Source organism: Barbus barbus (assembly GCF_936440315.1).
Source record: "Barbus barbus genome assembly, chromosome: 18".
NCBI classification, from domain to species: domain Eukaryota; kingdom Metazoa; phylum Chordata; class Actinopteri; order Cypriniformes; family Cyprinidae; genus Barbus; species Barbus barbus.
This window is the reverse complement of record NC_136746.1, coordinates 25,871,581-25,896,497: the sequence shown is the minus strand read 5'-3', so window position 1 is coordinate 25,896,497 and position 24,917 is coordinate 25,871,581. Positions and strand designations below refer to the sequence as shown.

Genomic DNA, 24,917 nt, shown 5'->3' with positions numbered 1-24,917 from the left:
GTACAGGTCAAAGGTCAAGTTGTTAGGTCACAAGAGAATTCAGAAGTTTATAAGCCAGTTTGAGGTCAAAAAGTCAGTTCAGAGGTTAAAGGTCAGATCAGTACACTCACAGTAATGACGTCAGTCTCGATGGGACTCATCTCCACAACGTTCGCTTGATACGGTTCATCTCGCCACATGGGGGCGTTATCATTTATGTCCAGAACAGTGATGTTCACCTGCAGTGGACAGATGCACAGATACATGCTTGTCATCTTTAACATAATGCATTGCTTCGGGTGACTTTGCTTAAAAATTGATGAAAACAAACACCCCTAATAGACACCTAATTTCAATAAATAATTAAATATACTATTAATAATCATCACAATAAACAAATCTTCTTACAAGTAATACATAGTAAGCTAACTTATAGTTGTCTAACTGTCCGTCTAAGATGGATCAAAGGGTCAGCCATTACCGTAGCGATGCCGGTTTTCTGCTGTGGTCCGACCCCTCCATCCACGGCTCTTACGATCAGAATATACTCAGACTTCATCTCTCGATCCAGAAGAGCTGTGGTAGTGATCTCTCCTACACACACATACAGTCATATTCAGCTTGGACACACATGAACCTGTTACATGCAGCTGGACGAGACTCAAGACGTGGTGATAATGTACAAAGTAATATTGTTGCTTCTATCTGTTTAGAATGGCAATTTTGAATTTTGAGTGGCCCACATATAAAAACATTAAATCAACTAATGGCATCAGTTTGGGGGCGGGGCTACCTTTGGCTACCTGGATTATTTGAAACTTGTTCAAAAACATTATTTTGCACAAGTTTTCAAAACTTTTAAAAGAAAAAAATATTTTGTGATATGAAAATCTGTAATAATTACTATAACTATACTAAGTGAGAAAGAATGACAGCACTTATTTGTTGTCAATATACTCTTCAATAATGATCCTAGTGTAAAGTGTGCAAGCAGCTGGACAAAAGACAAAAATTAGCCGATTAATATTTTCTATTTAATATAATCAAACCGGCATGATTAGATCATTCAGTGCGTCATATCAGCTGCTAAATTCAAATCCAAGTCGTATTAAAATATGTTATGGCATTAAGTAAACAGACAGGATTTTATGCATAGTTAATAGATTACATTATTAGGTTGCTTTGACCATCGCCCACTAGATCAACTAAAATAATCTATAAAGGTAAGAATCAAGATATTTCATTATATAGTTAATGCATTTGAGAATGTTTCGAATAAAAAGTAAAAAAAAAAAAAAAACATATGCTGTTGTGGCTGCTGTGTGACACATGACGTGTGTCACATTCACAGAAATTGCAATGTGCCTAGAGTTTACATTTCTTTTCAAGAATCTCAACCTTTTTGTTTTGACTTCTTTTGGAAGGGTTTTTGCCTTTATCAGAAAATGTATTGAAAAAAAAATAAAATAAATGAAAATAATATAATTAAATATTTTTTTATTTAAAATGTACTAGAAGTACTTCTGAAAAAATAATAAATTGATAATATTTAATAATAAATAAATAAATACAATGTAAATGGCAACTAACACTTGTAAATGGGACAAGCAGACAAGATTACTGACTGTTATCTGAGTTATTTAAAAGGGCTTTTGGTCTGTGAGACCCCAAAGCGAGCATGAGGGTTAAAGGGCAGGTGTGAATGTGCCGCTGTCCACCTGAGCGAGTGTTGAGTCTGAACTGTGAGCTGCCCTGCAGGGAATATATGAGGGAGGCCTGACCGAACTCCCGAGATGCATCCAGATCTGTGGCATTCACAAACAACACCGTCGCTCCTGACACAGAGACAGACAAAAGAGAAAGGTAAGAGGATGTAAACAAGCCATCACATAATAAATGTGTGAGACAGACAGCTGTACGAAGAGAAAAAACAAGAAGAAGTGACAGACAGGCAAAGCGTGAGGGATGGTCTTCAGACAGGAAGTGGTTAGTTAGTCTGCAGTGCTGTGCATTGATGGAGAAAGGGATTTCAGGATCATCCGAGTGCGTTCATTACCCGTGACACACACAAGCGCACAACAGAGCAAATGTAATTTCCCTTTGATGATTGAAGACGAGTCTATTGAGTGAATAAATGCATGAGAATCATGTCTTTTTCCTCTGCACACCACCTTCTTGCTCAATTAAAATACAATGATATAAAGGGAAAAAGAAAGAAAATAAACCAAGACAGAAACAAATATCTTGAAGGAGTTTTGTAGTGTGTCCAGAATGATGCAGCCCACAGAAAAAAAACAAGAAAAAAAACTGCAGCTGAATAGACTAGATTTACACGCTGTGAAGGAAACACAGTGCTTGTCATGTGGTGTGAATGAGAAACACCATTGTTAATTAATTAAAATATGAGTGTTTTTTTATTCAAGCACTCGATAGATAGTTAAATAAATGCAAGAAAAACAAGTCCAATAACAAATCATTATACAAACAGACATAAGAAAAAAGACAGAATTTGGTCAGCAAATACTACAATGAGCACTATTACTCACATAATACTATTGATAAATAATGTTAGATTTAAAAAAATAAAAATAAAATAAATGACCACCACAAAAACAAAGCATTACAAATGACACCATCACTGGAAAATAGTGGGAGATTTTATCAAATGAAAAAATAAAATAAAATAAATGATTAGCACAAACAAAACATTACAATGACATCAAAAACAAATAGTGGGAGATAAAATTATATATATATATATTTGTTTATTTTTTCATTTGATAAAATCAGCATTTATTCACACAAACCACTATATTAGTGTGGAACAGAACTAGTGCACAGCTGGCTGAGCATTGTAAATCATCACTGACAGGAATCTAGTTATGCTGTCATGAGGTTTTGAACACTGTACATGCGCTACATATTGATATATTCTTCCATTTTTTTGATAATATAATTGTAAATGTACCTGCAATGATATTCTCGGCTATGTTGACGATGTAAGATGGGAGGCTGAACTCTGGTGGGTTGTCATTCTCGTCCTGCGGAGGAAGGAGGGAAGAGATCAGTGTATTAGGTATCTAAAAAGTCTTTAAATATTACCTCATTAATTTTCCACAGGGAAAAAACAGCTTTTGGTTATAATTAAACGTATTGATGGAGTGCTTTGGGGGTTTAATGGAAACTCACAGGCTGTGGCGATGGGAAATTATTCAATATCAGACGCATACACTGTTTTACCACTTCAATTCAGCTTAACATTCAGTAATAACACACACACACGGATGTGGATGTGGATGTGGCAAACCCCTGCTGTTTTTCAGATGAAATGTGTCTAATCGGAATCATAATAAAAGAGCAGAGAAATGTCAGAGTGAAATTATCCATGGATTAACCGTTCTGGTCAATGGACCTCAGAGAAAACCCATGAATTCAGAATTAACACACAGATCACACAACACCAAACTGTGTTTGAATCTGAAATGATCTTTGTTTTCACCTGATTCTAAAGTGAAGTTAAAGGAATATTCCAGGTTACAAGTAAAGCTCAATCACTTGTGGCATAACATTAAGTTAGACTTGTTTTTCCTTTTTCTGTATATACAAAAAAGCTCAATTCTGGATTACAGTGAGTAACTTGCAAAGGAAGTGAATAAGGGAAGTCTGTAAACATTAAAATACTCACTGTTACAATAAGATAACCACAAAACATAAACAGCATGCCTGTTACTATGATATTAGGGTAAAATGTATATCTAATTTTACAACTTTGTTGCCAAAGACAATGTAACAATAACCCTAAAACAGCAAAACTGGCAAAAACAACTTTACAGCTCAAATAATATTTAAACAGTAGAATTGCAATTTTATAAAACATAAATGCATCCCATTCACTTTCATTATAAGTGCCTCACAGTAATGTGTTTTTTTTTTTTTTTTTTTTTTTTAAATAAAACCATAGATGAGTCAAAGTAATTTTTTGTGGCAATATGAGGCAACAAATGCTGTTAATTGAGCTTAATAGGTATTGAAATCAAAATATTTATATAAATTAAAAGACGGTTCAACTGCTTTATGATGCGACATAAGTTGCTCATCTGTCCTGCTGTAGTTTTTTTACATACTCTAACACTGATCAGTGTTAATATATCTTAATATTTTAATAAAATCTAATAAAATTTAATAAAAGTATTATAATAATAAAAAAATCTAAAACTTTGAATTAAAACAAAAAAACAAAATTGTATCTGAATATATTTTAAAATGTAATTTATTCCTGTGATAGAAAGCTGAATTTTCAGCATCATTACTCCTGTCTTCAGTGTCACATGATCCTTCAGAAATATGCTGATTGACTGCTCAAGAAACATTTCTTATTATTATTATTATAAATGTTGAAAACCGTTGTGTTGCATAATATTTTTTTGATATATTCGTTTCAGGATTTTTTTTTTTTCTATAAAAAGTTCAAAATATTTACAGAATTTATTTGAATAAAAATCTTTTGCAAAATTATAAAAGTCTTTACTGTTATTTCTGAGCAATTTAAAGCATCCATGATCAATAAAAGTATTATTTCTTTCCAAAAGAACAACGAAAAACTTACTGACCCCAAACATTTGAATGGTAGTGCAGCTGACACGATATTACAAACATCTGCATAATGTTTTCCTTTAATCATCCCATAGGATTGCACTCTTTCATGGTGCAGTATATTGAATGTCACCTCTGAAAGGTTGTGTTATGTGTGAAGGCAGGTGTTGTACTCACAAACAGCTCTATGGTGACTGGGACAGTGCTGTTGAGGGACAGGTTCCCTCCATCTCTAGCCATCAGAGTCAGAAAGATCAGTCCACCTGGAACTTGCTCATAATCCAGTGGACGATTCACGGTGATGACTAATAAACAAACAAACAGGAGTTATGGCACGCAAATTGAATATATATAAAAATAAATATATCAGCACATGCTTACTAGACAGCCATCTATAATCCATTTATGAAACACCAGAGGTCACAAAGGCTTCTCTAAAGGCATTTTCACGCTTTAAGGTGTTAAACCCAAATCCGATTCCCTGCTAACGCACTGAGCAATGGAGAGCGCATAATGTAACCCATTACCAGCATGAACAAGCAGTGAAATCATATTATTAGGTGACTTTGATTTGAACACAGACCTGCGTAGCCCTCCACCACACTGATGCTGAAATATGACCTGAACTGAGAGGCGTAGATGATGGAGTAGGTCAGGATGTTATTGGGAGGAGAGTCCTCATCCGTCGCCTGAGAAACACATACAGGGCAACACAGAAGGTCATTAAATCATTACCGTTTCCAAACACATTTCCCAAACACTCCCACCACCCTGCTTGGCTGGGCTAGAAGCTAACATTTAGCACTCAAAAAAAGAGAGCAAAGTTTGCACCATATATGTTGTTATTGTTAACTAAAATTATAACTACTAAAATTTGTTTTCATTAATTGAAGTCTGTATAAAAAAAAAAAACGTCTCAGGTTACGTATGTAACCATGGTTCCCTGAAGGTAACAAGACGCTGCATCGAAGCGCTATGGGAACGTCCCCAGCGTGACCGCGCTCTGAATCACGTGTGTAAACTGTCCAATGGAAGGGCGAGACGTCACGGGTGGGCGACGTAATCGACCAGGAAGCATAAAAGCACGTGCGGTGGAACCGGCATCAGCTTCTAGGCATGAAGCAACTGCTCGCAGGGATGCTGGAAGTATGGCCCCAAGACACAGAGTCTCGTTCCCTTCAGGAAACCATGGTTACATACGTAACCTGAGACGTTCCCTTCCAGGAACTCGAGCTGCGTCGAAGCGCTATGGGAACGAGATGCCCACGCCGCCGGACTGAGTGATAGGGGTGAGTGATAGGCCGAAGGGAAGAACCCGATATTGGTAAGCTTCGCCCCCGAAAGCAAACCTCAGGAACTCCCTGTGAGTAGGAAGGATGGCGATATGGAAGTCTGCATCTTTTAGATCGATCGTGACAAACCAATCCTCAGACTTGATCTGAGATACTTACCTGTTTGAGTTTTGAGCATCTTGAACTTCAGTCTGCTGACTGAGAGGTTCAACTAATGCAGATCTAAAATGGGATGCAACCCTCCATCCTTCTTGGGAACTATGAAGTACTGGCTGTAGAACCCAGACCACCTTGGTGGCCCCCTTCCTCAAGAGAGTACTCTACTTCTCGTTCCATTACCAGAGCCTGCTCGGGGACCACCAGAGTGGGATTCACCCCGTTGAATCGAGGCAGAGGAGAACCAAACTGGATTCTGTAGCCTCTCTCTACAGTATGCAGGACCCATGGAGACATATTTGTCAGTAGTTTCCACGTTGCCAAATAGTCTACTAAGGGAACCAGTCTCTCGAGACTGGCCTCCGGTGTAACCAGAGCGGCTAGCTCGGTGTCCTGGAACGGCACACCGGCAGGAGATGGCCGAACTAGCTGCTCTAGAGACACCCGAAGGGGTGGCGAGCATCTCAGCTCCACTACGTTTCCACGCGGAAGAAACTGAGATGTGTGCTCGCTGGAGATCGCTACGCGTTGGAACACCGTACGTGGCAGGGTTTGCAGAACGATCTCCTGAGGGCACTGAGGAGAGACTGGCACCGTGTATTGCGGTCTACGCCACTCTTCCCCATTTTTTCATTTTTTAACACTGCTTCACAATGCTCATCGACATCCTTCATGTCCACCTCCTTGGAGGAAGACAGGCGGAGCGCCAAGCCCTCTCTCTGGGGGGAAGAAACCGCAGGGCGGGCTTCCGATCCCAGAGAGCTGGCGCTGGATCTGATGGGAAAGGCAGCAGATAGGGGCTCGCCCGTCTTCATTCCCTCCACTTGACCCATCTGTGATTCCCACGAGCGCAGCCGCCGCCTCGGCGACTGGCACCGCAAGAAACGCAGGTGAAAGCTCCCTCCTCAAAGAGAGCCCTCTGAGAGCAAGCATACGCAGTCGGCTCTCTCGAGAGCTGACTCTTCATGCTCTGCTCTCAAGCAGACCACACACGGACTGTGTGTATCCTTTTTTCCAGCAGTGAAGAACACACAGCCTGTAATGCGATCTGCTTTCGCCCTTCAAGAGCTATTTTCCCTGCACTTTAGACAAAATGGAGCTTATTTCAAGTGGCAAACAACACTAAATAAGACTCACAACACAGATCGACAGACACACACAGATTAGCGGTTGCTGAATGACAAAAGCTGACGCCGGTTCCACCGCACATGCTTTTATGCTTCCCACCCAGTGACGTCTCGCCCTTCCATTAGACAGTTTACACTCGTGATTCAGAGCGCGGTCACGCTGGGGGCATTCCCATACCGCTTCGACGCAGCTCGAGTTCCTGGAAGGGAACTACAATTAGACATAAGCGAAAATTAGAAATGTTGCCTTGAGAACTTACTGAAATAATAATAATAAATGGGAGTTAAATATATGCAATAAAGAAAGAAAGAAAATACATTTAAAAAAATACTGCAAACAAAGCAATGTTTTATAGTGTGAAATGTTAATAGCTTCTAGTGTAAAACTATTAAAAATTGTTTTTGATTAATTGAAATAAAGCTCAAATAAAGTAATTGTATTTAAAACTTAAACCTGCTATTAGAAATGTTACTTTGGCAACTAACTGAAATGAAAATAAAACAAAGCAAAACAGTTATATTAATCTCCCTCCCCACCAAAAAAAATAACAAAAGCACAAAATTACAAAAATTTAAAAAACATTTTGAATGAAAACTGAAAAAAAAATTAAAAAAAATAAATAAAAGCTAATAAATAAATTACATTATAATAACAAATAAATTATAGATTACTTATACATTATAGTATTAAGAAATAGTACTAAAATAAGACTGAACATCACTTTTAAATTTAAATCTCACAAAATGTCAATGTATAAAAGTCATTAAATTAACTGAATATATATATACTGCATCACTTCTTGCCTTAACTAAGTATCATTTTTGTGCTTTTCAGATACTAAAAAATAAATAAATAATGGTACAGTAGTGAATATGATAGAAGGATTAGAAAAACAATGTGAACTTGACACACATCGCCACCTGCTGGTCAGATAACTGCAGCAACTGCTGTCAAACTGTCAATCACAGCACAGATTAGAGCAGACGGCTGGAATTAGTGCTGCTGTGTCCACATGCGGAGAGAATTAAACACTAACTGAGACATACTGAACGCTAACAGAGTGACTGACCTACAATTGCACATCAGAAAAAGGATCAGGGAGTCTATAAGAGCTGGCCTTTCACATTCAACTCAATGGCTCTGTTTTCATTTCACAATCTTGGTCTGATTGTTCTTGATTCATCGGTGCATGTTTTTCTCTGAAAAAACTTTCCAACTCAGCTGACAAAAAATAAACTTTTCAACCCTTCCCATCCATTCTGACATAAAGCATCCACTTTTCACCATCCAATCACTACCTGAAGGACAAAATCAGACTCTGCCCTACATTTCCATGAATTATAATTAGGTTTTTTTACCACAAACATCAGCAACAAAATTAAAATGTTTCCTGATTTGTTTTTCTAAACTCCACATCTCTATGTTTCTCACCCGGGCACGGACTATTTGCTGTGGTGCCTGTTCGTTCTCCATGAGTGAACCCGTATATGCCTCCTTCTGGAAGACTGGCGCATTGTCGTTTACATCCAACACGTTAATGCGAAGGCGTCCTGTAGTCTCCTCCCCTCCTCCATCACGGGCCAGTATTGTTAGAGTAAAGCGTCTCATGAGCTCATAATCCAACCGGTCTCGCAGAGTCACCCAACCTGTCTCAGCATCCAATGAGAACCTGGAGGAGTTAATATATGGAAATGAGTAACCATTACCCAATTAATTGTTGCATTAGAGGTACTTAAAAAGACAAATTAATTAACCAGCAAATGAGAACTTTGAAAGTGTTGGATCATGCAAAGGCTGTGTTTAGAACAGCACTCATACAGCAATAGACTCATATTTTAGCAGTTGCAGTAAGTATACTGCGCACAGTTGTACGTTTTTTTTAGTATTATACATTCGGTCAAAATTTTGTAATAATAAAATTTTGTAAAAATGTATTTTTTGTTTTTGAAAGAAGTCTCTTCTCACCAAGGCTGCATTTACTATATTTTTTATTAAATACATTCAGCCTTGCTGAGCATAAGAGACTTTTCAAAAACATTAAAAATCATCCAAATTTGGACAATTATTTACTGTATATACTGTATTATGTAACTTTTATTTAATCAGTTTTTTATTTCTCATTAAATTCATCTTAACTTTAGTTCAAGTTCCTAAGTTCCGATCTAAATCAAATGAGTTGTGAACCCGCTCCGAAGTTCCAATCTTAATCAAAAGGTTTGTGAACCTGCTCCGAAGTTCCGATTTAAATCAAACGATTCACAATCCGCACTAGGTAGTCCCCATCTAAATAATGATTCACAAACCATCATTTCAGATCGGGACTTCAGAGTGCAGTTCACGAATCATTCCATTCGATCTAAATAAAATGATTTGTGATACACAGAGTTCCGAACTAAATCAAATGATTTGCAAACCTGCTCCGAAGTCCCGATCTAAATCAAGTGATTTGCGTTCCATGCTTTGAAGTCCCGATCTGAATTAAGTGATTCACGATCCAACTGAATAGCTTCCAAACAGTAAATCATTTTGCAATGCGATGGTTTAACTGATTCAGAATTTTGGAAAGCTCCGTTTCACCCATCACTATACATTGCTTTTTTTCAAGCGATATTGAAATTCGAAAATGAAATGCTCTTTTGATCTTTTTGTTGTTAGTGAATCGCTTGAACTGAATGATTGAAGTCACTTGTTAGAATCAATCGGAGTGGTTCCAGCGTAAATGACTCAACTGAATCAGTTTTTCTGTTCCTCCGCTTTTCGTGTCTTCAGCCACGTTTACACGACTTTGTCAGCACTACTGGTTTAGCGAAAAACTATGAGGTTTACAAATAAAATATTCATATTTCCATTTCAAAGAAAAAATCTATGAACACATTCAGGTGAGGTAACTGGTTTACTGCTAACTAGTGAAAACACTCCATTAAAATGACGAGCTGTGGATGGATTGGATGGATGGATGGATGGATGCATTGCGGATGGATTGGATGAATGGATGGATGGATGGATGCATGGCTGGATGGACGCATGGACGGATGGATTGATAGATTTTGAGACAATAGAGCCGTTTTGTCATTGCATGTTTCATACTTTAATGTTTTCATACATGTTTCAACTTGAAAAAATAAATAAACAAACATAAAATATTGCATGACAATACACATTATGTACTGTGTGGCATGCAGTAAACAGTGTGGTAGTATTTAATTTGAAACACGGCCACAGAAGAAATTAGTCTACGGAAACAGAAGAGAAAGGCATGCAAATGTACAGAGATGTGGATTAAATTAATCAGAGGAAATTAATGAATTAAACAGGATGCTGTATCAGTGTGAAAGGTCACAGTATGTTAATGAATGATAATCTTACTGGTCTGGCTCATCGCTGAAGTAATACCGAACCACTCCAAACGTGCCAATGTCATTATCCGTGGCCTGCAGAGAGAAACACACAAACAGAGAGCAATGAGCATCATCAAGACGCATACTCTTGGTCGTTTTGTATGTGAATGTGTGTGTTTGTGTATCCTTGAGTCTGAGTTTTAATATTGAGATGATGGTGTCAGCATCCCCTGTCCTACCCTACAAAGTACTCTGTTCTGCACGATTAACGCTGAACACACACACACAGTCACTCTTCAGGAAGAACCATAAGGGGAAGAACTCTCCTCACACCAGATGGACTGGCATGAACTGGCCGCCCTGTCCTCTGTCCTAAAACAACAAGCTTTTGCTTCAGCTCTTAAATAGTCAGAAATGCCTTTATAAAAGTAAAGGAAAAGAAAGTAAAGATGGGTGACAACACATAAGTGGTCTCACTGACATGTTCACCCATACTTCAACACTCACTCAGCCTTATTTCTGCTGCTGTTTAAACCCTAGTGAGCCGCACTGATGTCTATTCGATTTGGAGTGCTCCAAAATACAATCTGTATTTTATTTACAAATCAGTCAATTCACAACCAAAAAAAAATATGTCAAGCTAGACATGCACCATACTAATAAGTATAATATATGAATATGTAATCATTCAGTATCAAAGCATGTTACATTATTCTCCTGAAAATGGGAAATAAAGTGTTTCCTGAAACCACAGTGACAGATGCTGAATTTGGCACTTGTCAGAATCATAAAAACTGCCCAAAATGACACTGCATTTGACAATAAATACAGCACAGGAACATTACGAGATATATCCTACTGAGGTAGATGTGTAATAGCATACTGACAGCATAAAATGTGTGTGTGTGCATGTGGAAATAAAGTTCTTCAGTGCTGAAGGGAAACCGATTCAAACCTGACTTGTATCTTTATGCAAATTAATACAAAAGGTTGAAAAAACAAGTCACCGCAGAAACAACAGCGCAGCTGCGTATGTGTGTGTGAAAGAAAAACAGAATATGACAAGTGATGCTTCTCTTTTCTAACACACACACACAAACGCCAAGTCTAACATCTGTTAGATCCTGATATAGAGAGAATTTGTTTTCTTTTTTGGAAATGATAATCCATCAAAGCAGATGTGCAGGTGTCTGTTACCAGACAGTTGTTATTGGGGCTTGATTTGGTGGACTGAAACTGAGTTTTCTGCAGCTATTTGCTGTAATTATACACATACACAGTCTTGTTCTCAATAGCCTTATGTAGCCAGACCTTGCCAATAGTCAATGTCTGGTCCAATTTGCAGCTTAATCCAGCCAAGAACTGGCCACTTAGACAGGAAGACACCATCTGATGACATTTAAAGTGACCAACCTTTACATGACCTTTAAGGCCAAAAATTAATGAGGCCATAATAACGGAGACAGGTTGTACCAAAAACATTAGAAAAATTAGTGGAAAACAAGAGTAATATCAAGCCATCCAAACATAAAAATATTACAGAATATTAATTGGATATGACCAAAAACAAACATACGAATATAAACGTGCATGAGGATATTGTTTACTCACTTAGTAAGTGTCTTAAACAGCATTTTTCAAAAATTTCATCTTATAATAAATGAACCTCACAAACTTTAGCAACTGGATCTTCCTATAAAGCAATCATTGTAGCAGCCTGGTACCAAAACTTTTTTTTCCAATCTGACCTTAAATAAATATATGAATGAAAGAATGAATGATCGATCAATCATCAGTCAGTCAGTCAATCCTGTGCAAACTGACAAAAACTGTGTAAAGCTGTCTATTATTGATTTTACCCTCCATTTGCAATGTCATAAATAAATACATTTAAATAAATATATGTATGCATATAACAAATTAAAAAAATATGCTATATGAAATTTAATTGAAATGCAAGTAAAGATTAATAATAATACACTTTTTCTATCAAAATTACCAGAAGCTGCTTGCTGAAATAAGAATGTAATATCGCAAGGCCACGTGAAAATAGCACAATAACACAATAAATTAGTTTCACAAACACGTTAAGAAAAAAAGAAACATAAAAATTGTTTAAAGACTGTTAATCAGATTTAACATGGCTGAAAATGACCAATTAGTCATCAATGATTAGGGTGTGACTTCATTCCAATTTGCTCTTTTATTTAGTAACCTGTTTGTTGTTTTAATTTTCTATCTGCATTTCAATAATGATCTGATATTGTTGCATTTTAATCCAAGGCTCTGCAAAAAATATATATATAAAGTCTTAAGTCTGATCTTCAGCTAATATAGTGTGTCATGCTATAGATGAGATATTTTTGCAGGAGTCTGTCTGCGGTTTCTATATTGGGTGTTTGTCGCATTTGACAAAATCCTTTTTGATGTGTGTGCATCCCAGCGCTCGTGCCTGTAGAGTGTGATGGACTGTGCTTCTGATTAAATTATTTAAGGCTGATTCTCATTGAAATGGGATGTCAAATTTGATGTTCTTTTACAGTTTTTTTTTTTTTTTTGTGGTGCTGATGTTAATGTCAAGGTAAGCATATGATGTAAGAGCTTGTTGTTTAATTTCTCTCTCTCTCTCTCTGGAGAGCGTTCTGTGATGGATCACGGCTGCGTGCTGGTAATGGGGTTTCAGTTGACTGGCGGTGCTGCTGGTGTACAGGGTCATAGAGTTGTGGGAGTGTGTGCTGCTGTCAGTGCCACTATTACAATCCATGATTCAACCGTGCCCTGATGATGACCTCACCCACTGTGTGTGTTTGTGAGTGTGGATTATGACCAGCGCTCGCCTGGTGCCACTCTACAGTGTATTCAGCCAACCGACCAAAACCGTTTGTTACAAAAAATGTTGCCAGAGTTTTACTGTGACACGGGTGGAACAGCAACGGACCACAATGTTCACTTCCTTCATCTCGATAATCGAATAAACAGCCAATGAGCTTACACTTCTGAAAGCAAAAGAAAAGAACAAACAAAAGAGAACGAATAAACAAACAGACAAAAGAAACAAGGTAAGAACGAAAAATAAAAACAAAATGGATAAACTGATCAAACAAAAAAGAACCAAAGAATTATGGAACAAAATAAATATAAGGAATAAACAGGGACAAACAGATTAACAAAACAAGAAAGTAAAGAACAAAATAGTCTTTCTTTTGTCTTCTCTATAGCCTTCCTTTATACAGCTCTACAAACAAACAAACAAACAAACAAATGACAGAAAAAAGGGAAATTAACCAATGGACAAAACAAAAGAAAGAACAAAAAAAAGAATAAACTGAACAAACAGAAAAAGAAAACAAAGTAAACTAAATAAATCTAAAGAAAAACAAATGAGCAAACAAAAGACTCCATCTTTCTCTTTCTTCCGTCTCATTTCCCTCACATCCCTCATTTATGGACTTTACAAACAATTAAAAGAACAAATGAACAAATAAAATAACAAACATCAGGATAAAAAATAAGTAGCAAATAAACAAATGAACAAACCAGCAGGCAAAAAATAAATGAATGTGACTTTCTCTCTCCATTGTCCTCTCTATCACTCCTTCATGCCCTTTTGCACAAACAAAATCCTGCCCTCTTCTTCAGGCTCTGCCCTCACAATTCTCTCTGTTTACCTCTCTCTCTCTCTCTCTCTGTGTGATTGACAGGCCCATAAGTGCAGTGATGACAGTGCCGGGGCTGCGGGTTTTAGGGTGACAACCGTCGCTACGATGACAGGAGACTTAATGCAGGGATCAGAAAAGAGAGAGCACGGGAGAGGTGATAGTATCTCTCTCTCCTCCATCCCTTCTTCCTGCTCATCTTTTCTGCTCAGTCTGCCAAAGACACACACCTGAGTCTCCAGACAGCAGCCCAACAGAAACACAAAGACACTAAACTTCAGTAAAAGAGTAGAGGAATGGCCTGAAGACAGGCCTGAATGCGCGCCTGATAGTTTGGACCAAACCCTGAAAAGACGGTTCTCTCTGACTGACACGTGTCAGACAACATCTCAGTGAGAACGAAAGCGAAAGTGACACCAGGGTGAGGAGAAACCCTCAATAAAAGATCCAGCTGTGACAGATGAGACAAGAGACCATCCACAAAAAAAAAAAAAAAAAAAGCCTTTCATTCACTCAAACCAAACAACCAACAACAGTTAGTGCTTAATCATTTCCTTAAAGTCTTCTAGCTTTAATAAGCTGGATATGTTTTGTAATTCTGAAGGCTCTTCATACCACAAACAATAATTTCAAATAAAACTGAAATGATAACTATCAGCATCCACACAGCTCTGTTTATTATAAGCATGTGCAGGATCTGCTGCTTTAAATGCTGAAGCTCCTTAAAGCAGGATGGATTCTGATTGGCTTTCAGTTGGAAAAAAAATCGTTTTGAAAGTGATTCCAACTATATTGTTCCTCTGTGTAATTATCATTATATTTGTGGTGTGGACTTTATCAAAAATAATACCTTTATCATTACTGATATAGCTATCGTCATTGGTGTAGACGGGTCTTTAGTGTGTGTGTGTGTGTGTGTGTGTGTGTGTGTGTGTGCATACACACGTCGCCGTTCAAAAATTTGGGCTCAGCAATATTTTTTTTTTAATAAATAAATACTTTTATTGGAGAAGGATGAATTCAACTGACCAAAAGTTACAGTAAAGACATTTAATGTGTTAAAAAAAATATTCAATTTCAAATAAATGTTCTTTTGAACTTTATATCTCAGAATAAAAAAAACTAAAAAAATAAAGCAGCGCAACTGCTTTTTCAACACTGATAATAAATCAATTTCTTAATTAAACACCAATCAGCCTATTAGAATGATTTGTTAAGGATCATGTGACACTGAAGACTGGAGTAATGATGCTGGAAATTCAGCTTTGCATCATCAAAATAAACTACATTTTAAAATATACTACAATAGAAAACAGACATTTTAATTTAAAATAATATTTCACCATATAATCAATATGATGATTTTAATTTAGTTCATATTAAGTTCATTTAGAATCAATAATCAAATCAAAAGAAATTACTGAGCAGAAACACTGAGCTGAATCTATTTGCAATTAATTTAATCATAAAGTTCACTCTTTCCAAAAAGCACATTAGGTGAACTCAACGACAAGTTTTGAGAGAAACCATTACCTACTTAATTAATTTGATGGAACAAGTTTCCTTGAAATGTTTTGAGTAAATTCGACTTATTAGGACACTAAATGAGTGTGTGTGAGATAGTATTAGTCTCGGTGGTCAAAGTGGATCTGTGACTAAGCTCTTAGTGACACATTAATCCAATGGAGCAATCTGCCAAAACACACACATCGAGGCCTACACTCCTCTGAAACCCTTAGGGCCTCACTAATCTACCGAGATTAGCTGAAAAATGTCTCCACAAGTTACAATCGGACTTAACATTCTTATGGGCATGTCCCAAAAAATGAAAGGTGATTCATAAATGAATAAAATGCTGCTTTAGAATAATTTATTCTAAAGCAGCAAAAAAGTTTTTTCATGTGTAAGATTGGCCTGTAGTAATTATATTAGCTTTATTTTAAATTATTTAGGCAAGGTAAACTATATGAAACTAGGAAAACTACATAAGACTATAAGACAAATACATTACAAACATATCATAACATGCCAAACATAAAGAGCATTAACAGCATTTTGTCTTGGCATTTATTTCACACATACAAAGACGTTTAAACCAATCAAAACTGGCAAAGTACAAACCTGTGTACAAGTTTGTATTTCACAATTCAATGAATACACTTTTAATAACAGGCTAGAGGTTTAAATAAAGTGATTAGATAGAAATTTATATTTTTTAGGTAAACAGAATTAGACCAAAGGAACAATTATGTCAAAATGATGACATGACAACAAAATGATGGCGATTGTTGTGTAATGTTGGTCTTTAAAAGTGGGCAGATGAAATGGCTTTAATCAAAATGAAGCAATCATTCAATGAAATAAATAATAATAATAAAAAAAATATATATATATATATATATATATATTATATATATATATATATATATATATATATATATATATATATATATATATATATATATACACACACATACACACACACACACACAGTGCCGTGAAAAGGTTTTTGCCCCCTCCCTGTTTATTTATTTTTTTTGCATATTTGTCACGCTTATTATAGTCACACCCTATAATATTACAGATATTAATATTAAATAATATTAAAGATAACCCAAGTAAATACAAAATGCAGTTTTCAAATAATGATTAAGGGAAAAAAAATGTCCAAACCTGCCTGGCCCTACATGAAAAAGTAATTGCCCCCTAAATCTAATAACTGGTTGTGCCACCCTTTGCAGCAACAACTGCAATCAAGCGTTTGCGATAACTGCAATGAGTCTGTTACAGCGCTGTGGAGGAATTTTGACCCACTCTTCTTTGCAGAATTATTTTAATTCAGCCACATTGGAGGGTTTTCGCGCATGAATGGACTGTTTAAGGTCATGCCACAGCATCTCAATTGGATTTAAGCACGGACTTTGACTTGGCCAGTGGCCAGTCCAAAACCTTAATTTATTTTTTCTTGAGCCATTCAGAGGCGGACTTGCTGCATAACCCAAGTGCGCTTGAGCTTGAGGTCACAAACTGACGACCGGACATTCTCCTTCAGGAATTTCTCTTAAAGTGCAGAATTCATGGTTCCGTCAATTATAGCAAGTCGTCCAGGTCCTGAAGCGGCAAAGCAGCCCCAGACCATCACACTACCACCACCAAGTTTGACTGTTGGTATGATGTTCTTTTTATGAAATGCTGTGCTGGTTTTACGCCAGATGTAGCGGGACATGCACCTTTCAAAAAGTTAAACTTTTGTCATATTCAGTCCACAGAATATTTGTCCAAAAATCTTGGGGATAATCAAGATATTTTTTGGCAAATGTGAGGTGAGCCTTTGTGTTCTTTTTGGTCAGCAGTGACTTTTGCCTTGGAACTCTCTCATGGATGCCATTTTTGCCGTTTTGTCTCTTTCTTACTGTTGAATCATGAACACTGAGCTTAATTTAGGCGAGTGAGGCCTGCAGTTCTTTAGATGTTGTTTTGGGTTCTTTATGACCTCCTGGATGAATCGTTGTTGCGCTCCTGGAGTAATTTTGGTAGGCCGGCCACTCCTGGGAAGGTTCACCTCTGTTCCAAGTTTTCTCCATTTGTGGATAATGGCTCTGACCGTGGTTCGCTGGAGTCCCAAAGCCTTAGAAATGGCTTTACAAATGGCCTTTCCAGACTGATACATGTCAGCTATTTTGTTTCTCATCTGTTCTTGAATTTCTTTAGATCATGGCATGATGTGTTGCTCTTTAAGCATTCTTCACTTTGTCAGACAGGTTCTATTTAAGTGATTTCTTGATTCAACAGGTCTGGCAGTAATCAGGCTTGGGTATGGCTAGTGAAATTGAACTCAGCTTTCTAAAATAATGTGGTTAATCACAGTTCTTTCATGATTTAATAGGAGGGGGCAATTAATTTTTCCTGTAGGGCCAGGTAGGTTTGGACAACTTTTTTCCCTTAATAAATGAAACCATCATTTAAAATATATATATATATATAATTGTATTTATTTAAATTTGAAAATAATATTCTCCAAGAATCATCAGACAACAGGGAAGACAAATGCTGCCTCAGGGCAATGTCTGAGTCTTATCAACTGTTTACTGAATAAACCTATTACAGCAATTAGATAAACACACACACGCGAGATGAACGTCTTAACAAACTGGAGGACCGTGATAAGAAAATCAGTAAAAGAGTGATTTCAGGGGAGAAGAAGAAAGGGAGGAGAATGAAGAGAAGTGCTGTGGACAGAGAGAGAGATAAATCAGCTTTGAGTTCACATTTGGCCATAACAACAACAAAAAAGAGGGATTAAAATGAGCGTGACAGGAACAACACAGCCAAACTACTCCAGAAAAGAGAGAGAGAGATTTGCCAACATGAATATGAGGTCTGTAAGTAGCCAGCGGCTATACTTTATAGACAGACCATCATCAGCGACTGTCCTCCTTTTTATGATTAAAGAAAAAAAATAAGACTCAAAGCAAAGAATAATGAAAGAAAATTGAGAACAGAAACCTATGTCAAAAGTACAGATCCTCTCCTCTTCTTCATTAACTGTAATGCAAGTATTATTAGTGTTGTGTGTATTTCAGACCTTTCCAGTTAAAGTGGGTTGATAATGGCACAAATAAGCTGCAAAGTGGACCAGATTTGATGCAACAAGACAAAAATGTGGTTATGTGAGACTACAAGTAGCTGAAAAATAACAGTAAAGGATGGTGCCTAAACTAAAAATCAGCACTAGATGGGCGGGCAGAGCTGAGCCATTGGCTCTTTTCCAGAGATTTCAAGATAATATTTTGGTCAATATCTACGCCAAAATCAGTTGAGAGAAATGTTGATTATAAATGAAGTGCAAATACTGGAAAGTATTGATTAAAACAGCACGATCTAATTAATTAACAAATGTGTGTGTGCTCGGATTTTTTTGTGCTTATTAGTACCAGTAGCTTGGCAACTTAGCAAACTCAAACCTTCCTGTAATGCATAAATGAGAGTTCACAGAATAATGAATGCAAAAAATTATGCTTTTCTAATCCAAAAAAAATATTTTTGGGGGTGAACTGTCTCTAAGTCAAATGTCCATATGAGTATGTACACACACACACACACACACACGCACACACACTAACAAAACTCCTCAGGAGAAATAATGTGAGTGAACAAACACATACATAGATCCATTAACACACACCCATGAACATACACAGATTCAAACCATGAACCAGCAAACACATACATTAGTGAAATCCATTAGTGCTATAATGGCTTAAGGAAAAGCGGGTGTATAAATGCAAGTGAAAATAATAATAGGACATGGAGAGATGCAAACAAACTGCAGCCAAAAGACAGACTGAAAACAAAGAAGCAATTTAGCAGATATGAGCTGCCCTCATCTCATGAGACACATACAAACTAAATCACTATAAATATTTATAATGATAACCACTGCCGTCACTATAAATATTAAACAACGTCTCTCTCTCTCTGTGTGTGTGTGTGTGCCTTATTAAATCACAATAGGTTGTGTATATGGAGTTTTGTGAAGCACGACTTTGTGTGTTACACTGCAAAAAATGGCTATTTGAAAATAACAAATAATATAGACTTTGGCTCAAAAAAGTAATAAAAAAAACCTTATCATATAATAAGACAAATCAACTTGGTAAGATTAACGACAAAAGCTTACCTAATGTTCTGCATGATTCAAATCACACACTTTATCAATATTATAAAATAAATAAAATTTTAATAAATGAATATAATGTGATATTATATATACAGTATTAATATTATAACACATTATATTAATTTATTTGAATTTTATTTAGTTTATAATATTCTGACTTCAAAAACACCAGACCACCTCTGGAAAAGCATTCTTTGGATGCTGAAATTAAGATCAACCTGTACCAGAATGACAGGAAGAAAAAAGTATGGAGAAGGCTTGGAACAGCTCATGAGCATACGACATCACCTGTGAAACATGTTGGAGCTGTGTGATGACATGAGCATTTTTAAAGGTAAAAAGTGGATTATTCTGCAATGGTAATCTCCTGATCTCAACCCGACTGAGTATGCATTTCACTTGTTAAAGACAAAACTAAAAGGTAGAAAGACCCACAAACAAACAAAAACTAGTCAGCTGCAGTAAAGGCCTAGCAAATCATCACAAAGTCTCTGGTTATGTCATTATGACATTGTGAATATGAAAAAAATACAAATCCTATTTTACATAAAAGCAGGTCTTTTGTACTTTCTATACACCAAAGCATCCTGTATTATTGTTTCCACTAAAAATTAAGCAGCACAACTATTTCCAACATTGAATAATTGCAGCATATTGGAAGGTTTTCTATAGGATCATGTGACACTGAAGACTGGAGTAATGATGCTGAAAAACACAAGCAAACAGCTGTGACGTGAAACTAGCTTTAACTGTTTTTATGCAAAGTGTAAAAAAAATCTACTAAGGTTCCTTGCTGCTTGCAAAGGCAGCATCATAGCAGAAATGGAAGCTCACAGGTGACCTATTTGAAATCCACAGAAGTAAAACTATTTCCTCAAAGCTTTGCTAATGGGGCTGTAGGGGTAAATGAGTCAAAAACAGCTGGGAAACACCATGCTAAACGACTGCTTACTCACTAATTAACTTAACCTGCATCACAGTGAATGTGTTAGATCCCACCTGCTTTAACAGTTCGCTGAATAATGGCACACCATGAAAGGTGATGCTATTGAGCCGTGAGTCTGCAGCTGATTTTACAGGCCCGTGGTGAAGGATCACAGCACTAAACTCACTTAATGAAATAAAAGAGCCTTTATGACGATGTTAAAAAGACAGACAGCATGGATTCACAATTCAGATCATATGAGCGGGTAATAAGTGATCGTTAAGGGTTAATGAGGCTATATTTATGGGGTGATATAGTCTGGAATAGTGTTAAAGGGACCATGTCATTGAAAATTTGAAGGAAAAAGGCTTTTCTTGCACTTTTGACATAAAACCTAAGTGGCTAAACAGCGCTCTATGAAGTAGCTTGTTCCAAAGAATTCCAGCATTTGGAAAGAGTGAATTCTGTGTAGTAACTCATTTCAGATGTGAAAAGTTTAGCATAACAGAGGTCATTTACATGCAATGTCTTAAGGGTACAAGTAATTCTAAAGGTTGGAAAGTGGTCATGAAAAACTTAATTGTTTTTGGTGTACCTTGACCATTTTCAGGGACCTCAGGAAAAAAGAAAAGAAAAAAAATAATAAATAAAATGCTACACATGGTGAAGGATATGTCCCTGTAAGAAGCACAAAAAATATATCAACATGTATAATATGTTTTCAAACAACTTGAATGTGCACAAACACTTTTCTAATCACTATCATGAGCTGTTACATCAAATAGAGAAGACAGGAAAATAATAATATACTATGTATCATTTAATATTTATAGAAGCTGTTTAATCTAAATAAATAAATGAGGCTCTGGTAAAATGCCTACTAAAATATACTAAAATTGTTGGCAAAAAATGTACTCTCCCAGTACACGGTTACTTTCGAATAGCTATTAAATGGAAGAGAAAGTTGCAGTTTAAAGCCAGACGGTATAGTACAGGCACTAACTAGGCTAACTAGCCAAACCTTGACTCTTTGGTTCAGATTAACAGGTAGTCTGGCACAAAACGAATTTCTTTAAATCTAAAGCTGGTGCTGATTTTAATAAACTGGTGGTGCTAGTAGCATAGAAATTGCATACTTCATCTTTATGATGTATGGAGTGATATGTTCTTTGGGAGTATAAGCTCTTCTGTTATGGGAGAAAGTGTCTCCAGCAGTCATACAAACACTATCACATACTCATAGCCCACAATCCAGCTACTCAGACTCTATAAGATCTTTGGGCTGGTTCCCGGGCACAGATTAAGTTGAAAGACGGACTAAAAACAGCATTTAAAGAACAATCAGCTCTGACAGAGTGATCTGCTCCAGCACTCGGCTTAATGTGTCTGAAATAAAAAAAATTATATATATATATATATATATATATATATATATATATATATATATATATATATATATATATATATATATATATATATATATATATATATATATATATATATATATATATATATGGGGGGGCATCCATCATAATGAGTCCGAGTTGACGGATATGTAATATGTATGTTGGAACATATGGATGTATGTGTGTGTGTGTGTGTGTGTTTTCCTTCCATAAACTGCTTTAGTGAGTTCCCGGCAGCACATTAGCAGCGGTCCAAACACCTGTTTAATACACACAGAGCCCCTTAAATTGCCTCAGAGACTAAATAAGAGGTACAGACACAACTACATTTCCTGAAGGAAACAACAGTGACTGCAATGCTGTAAACAAAGTGTTAAAGGTTTAGGTGAAGAAAGTGAAGAATCTGAGAGCACAAGAATCAACCAACTGTTTAAAGCTCTTATAGCAGTTGTTTAAAGGTGATGGGCAGAAAAGAAAAGGGTATTGAGATATTAGAAAACAGGAAAGAACAGAGAGAAAAAGAAAGAACAGTGAGTTCTGTTCAGTTGCGTTTCAGTTGCTCCTCAGGGCATTGTGGGTACAGTTACCACTCTATTGACTTTACAGACCGTTACATGTCATGAGTGAGGCAGTGACACAGAGCAGACAGCATTTATCGACATAAAAGACTCTCAGGCCACTGCCACACACAAACGTCTCCTCAGAGCTGGAGAAGAGAGAACTAGAGACGCACCTTCACTCCACTTAGCCATTACATACATTCATGTTCAAAGGTTTGGGATTTATACGATTTTAAAAAAAGTGACCGTAAAGACTTTTACATTGTAACAAAAAATATATACAGTATATTTCAAATAAATGCTGTTTTTTAACTTTCTATTCATCAAATAATCCAGAAAAAAACAATGTTTCCACAAACATAATATTAAAAAAATACTTTACCAACCCCAAACCTTATATACATAATGACTGAATCCCATAAAAACATATCAAGAACACATGGCTCACCCCAAAATCAAACCAATCAATCAATCTTTTTTTTTGCATTGTATCATTATTTTCATAAAAATAGTATTACATTTTTCCTTCCCGAATTACTATAATTCAAAAATGTAATTTAAAATGAAAAAACCACTAATTATATATTATTTAAATTCTGAAATATTTACAAATTATGCTAATATTGCAATATCCTGAAAAATATTGCATTACAATACTGATATGGTGAAAATTAGTTTAAAATTAGTTATTTATTTACTTACTTGCTTACAATTGGTCATGAGAAGTTGAGGAAAGTGCACCAAACCATCATGAAAAAAACTTTTTTTCCCTGAAACCACTTATGTTAGTCAAAGTATATCGTATGAAAGTCATGATTTACATTTTTCACCCTCTTTCTGACACTTTTACGAAACTACTGTAACTACCTTTAAGCTGTTTGTATGTAAAATTGCATCTGTCTTGCTTTCGATTGGAAAACCTATAGAGTTATAAGCAAAGAAAGTCATGTTTTCCATTCTGGCCCTTTGCATTCTGGTCATACCATGCTTTTTTCCCCACTGAAGTCCCCTTATCATAAACATTTAAAGTCCAACAAAAACATCTCACATGGATCTACGTTACCTTGCAAATTCATCCAAATTACAGTAAATTACCTTAGCAAGAACCGGCCAAATTTCTAGATAACTGTCATGTCTTAACAAACAATCCATTCTAGCTCGTTTTCAATAAATGCTCTTTTTGGACTGCAGAGGAACTTCTGAAAGTTACAGAGTGTTTTCATAGTACATCACGCTCTTTGATCTCAAAAGATCAAGGAGAACTTGACTACTCATGATATGACCCCTTTAATATTAAACGGGAAAGTTTTGTTTAAAAGTTCTGAAAGCAGCTTTTCCCAACAAATGACACCATCACTTCTGATTTGTTTTGTGAATTTGAGCTTCAATAAAATTTTTGCATTGCTCCTCACAATACAGAAGCTCTGAACTAGAATTAGTTTTTTATGATTAGGAGTAGCTTGCACAGACACCAGTCCAGAGCCTGGATCCAGAGCCCGGGCTGTGTATCGATCAGTATTGATCTCTATAGCGTCCAGCAGTGAGAGTGACAGAGGGAGAGTGATAATAGACTGAATTTATGAGCTGCATGTGGTTGTTCACGGTGATTTATACTCCTGGAGAGGGATGACCTTCAGCACTCTGGAAACAGTCTGTGTGCTGAAATCAAATAAATGACGGTGACATCGTAAAATGATGGGGAATCTTATGGATGTCAGAGAGTTGTAGATGAGGATCCTAACATCGTAATGTATCATCACAGCTTTCCCACCAGAGACGCAGAGGGAAACTTCACTAAGGCCCTATGAAGACAGTTTTCATTTTTTCATTTTAAAATTGTATAAAATTTTAATTGTTCTGGATTCTGTTTTAAGGGTTAAATTATAGTAATCAAAAAGCATATCCAATTATTCAAAGTTATGAAACTTCTAAAATTTAACAACAATTTATCAGAAATTTAACTAAATTAGATTTTAGGGCCCTATTTTCCCATTTTCTGCTTTATTTTTCCCAAATTCTGTATTTTCTGTTTTAATGGTTAAATTAAGCTGTAGTAATTTAAGCATGTATAGTTAATTGAAATCAAGAAACCTATACAATTAAACTAAAAATTATTAAACACTTAAATTATTTTGTTTTAATTTTTGAAATTTTATTACATTTTTCTAAATTCTGTTTTTTTATTTTTATTTTTTTAATAATAG

The 24,917-nt window shown here is 36.2% G+C and overlaps 1 protein-coding gene across 1 annotated transcript in view; it reads right to left on the bottom strand.

Annotated features, from left to right (window-relative positions):
* The window catches only part of cdh23 (cadherin-related 23), a gene marked incomplete at its 5' end in the record, with an annotated part of 216,819 nt that overhangs the window by 64,665 nt on the left and 127,237 nt on the right, over positions 1–24,917 (bottom strand). The window contains 8 exons of the mRNA XM_079440403.1: positions 111–218; positions 461–573; positions 1,698–1,814; positions 2,948–3,020; positions 4,750–4,877; positions 5,156–5,261; positions 8,580–8,817; positions 10,515–10,579. Coding sequence (XP_079296529.1) covers positions 111–218; positions 461–573; positions 1,698–1,814; positions 2,948–3,020; positions 4,750–4,877; positions 5,156–5,261; positions 8,580–8,817; positions 10,515–10,579 — 948 coding nt within the window. The remainder of the gene's footprint in view (positions 1–110; positions 219–460; positions 574–1,697; positions 1,815–2,947; positions 3,021–4,749; positions 4,878–5,155; positions 5,262–8,579; positions 8,818–10,514; positions 10,580–24,917) is intronic.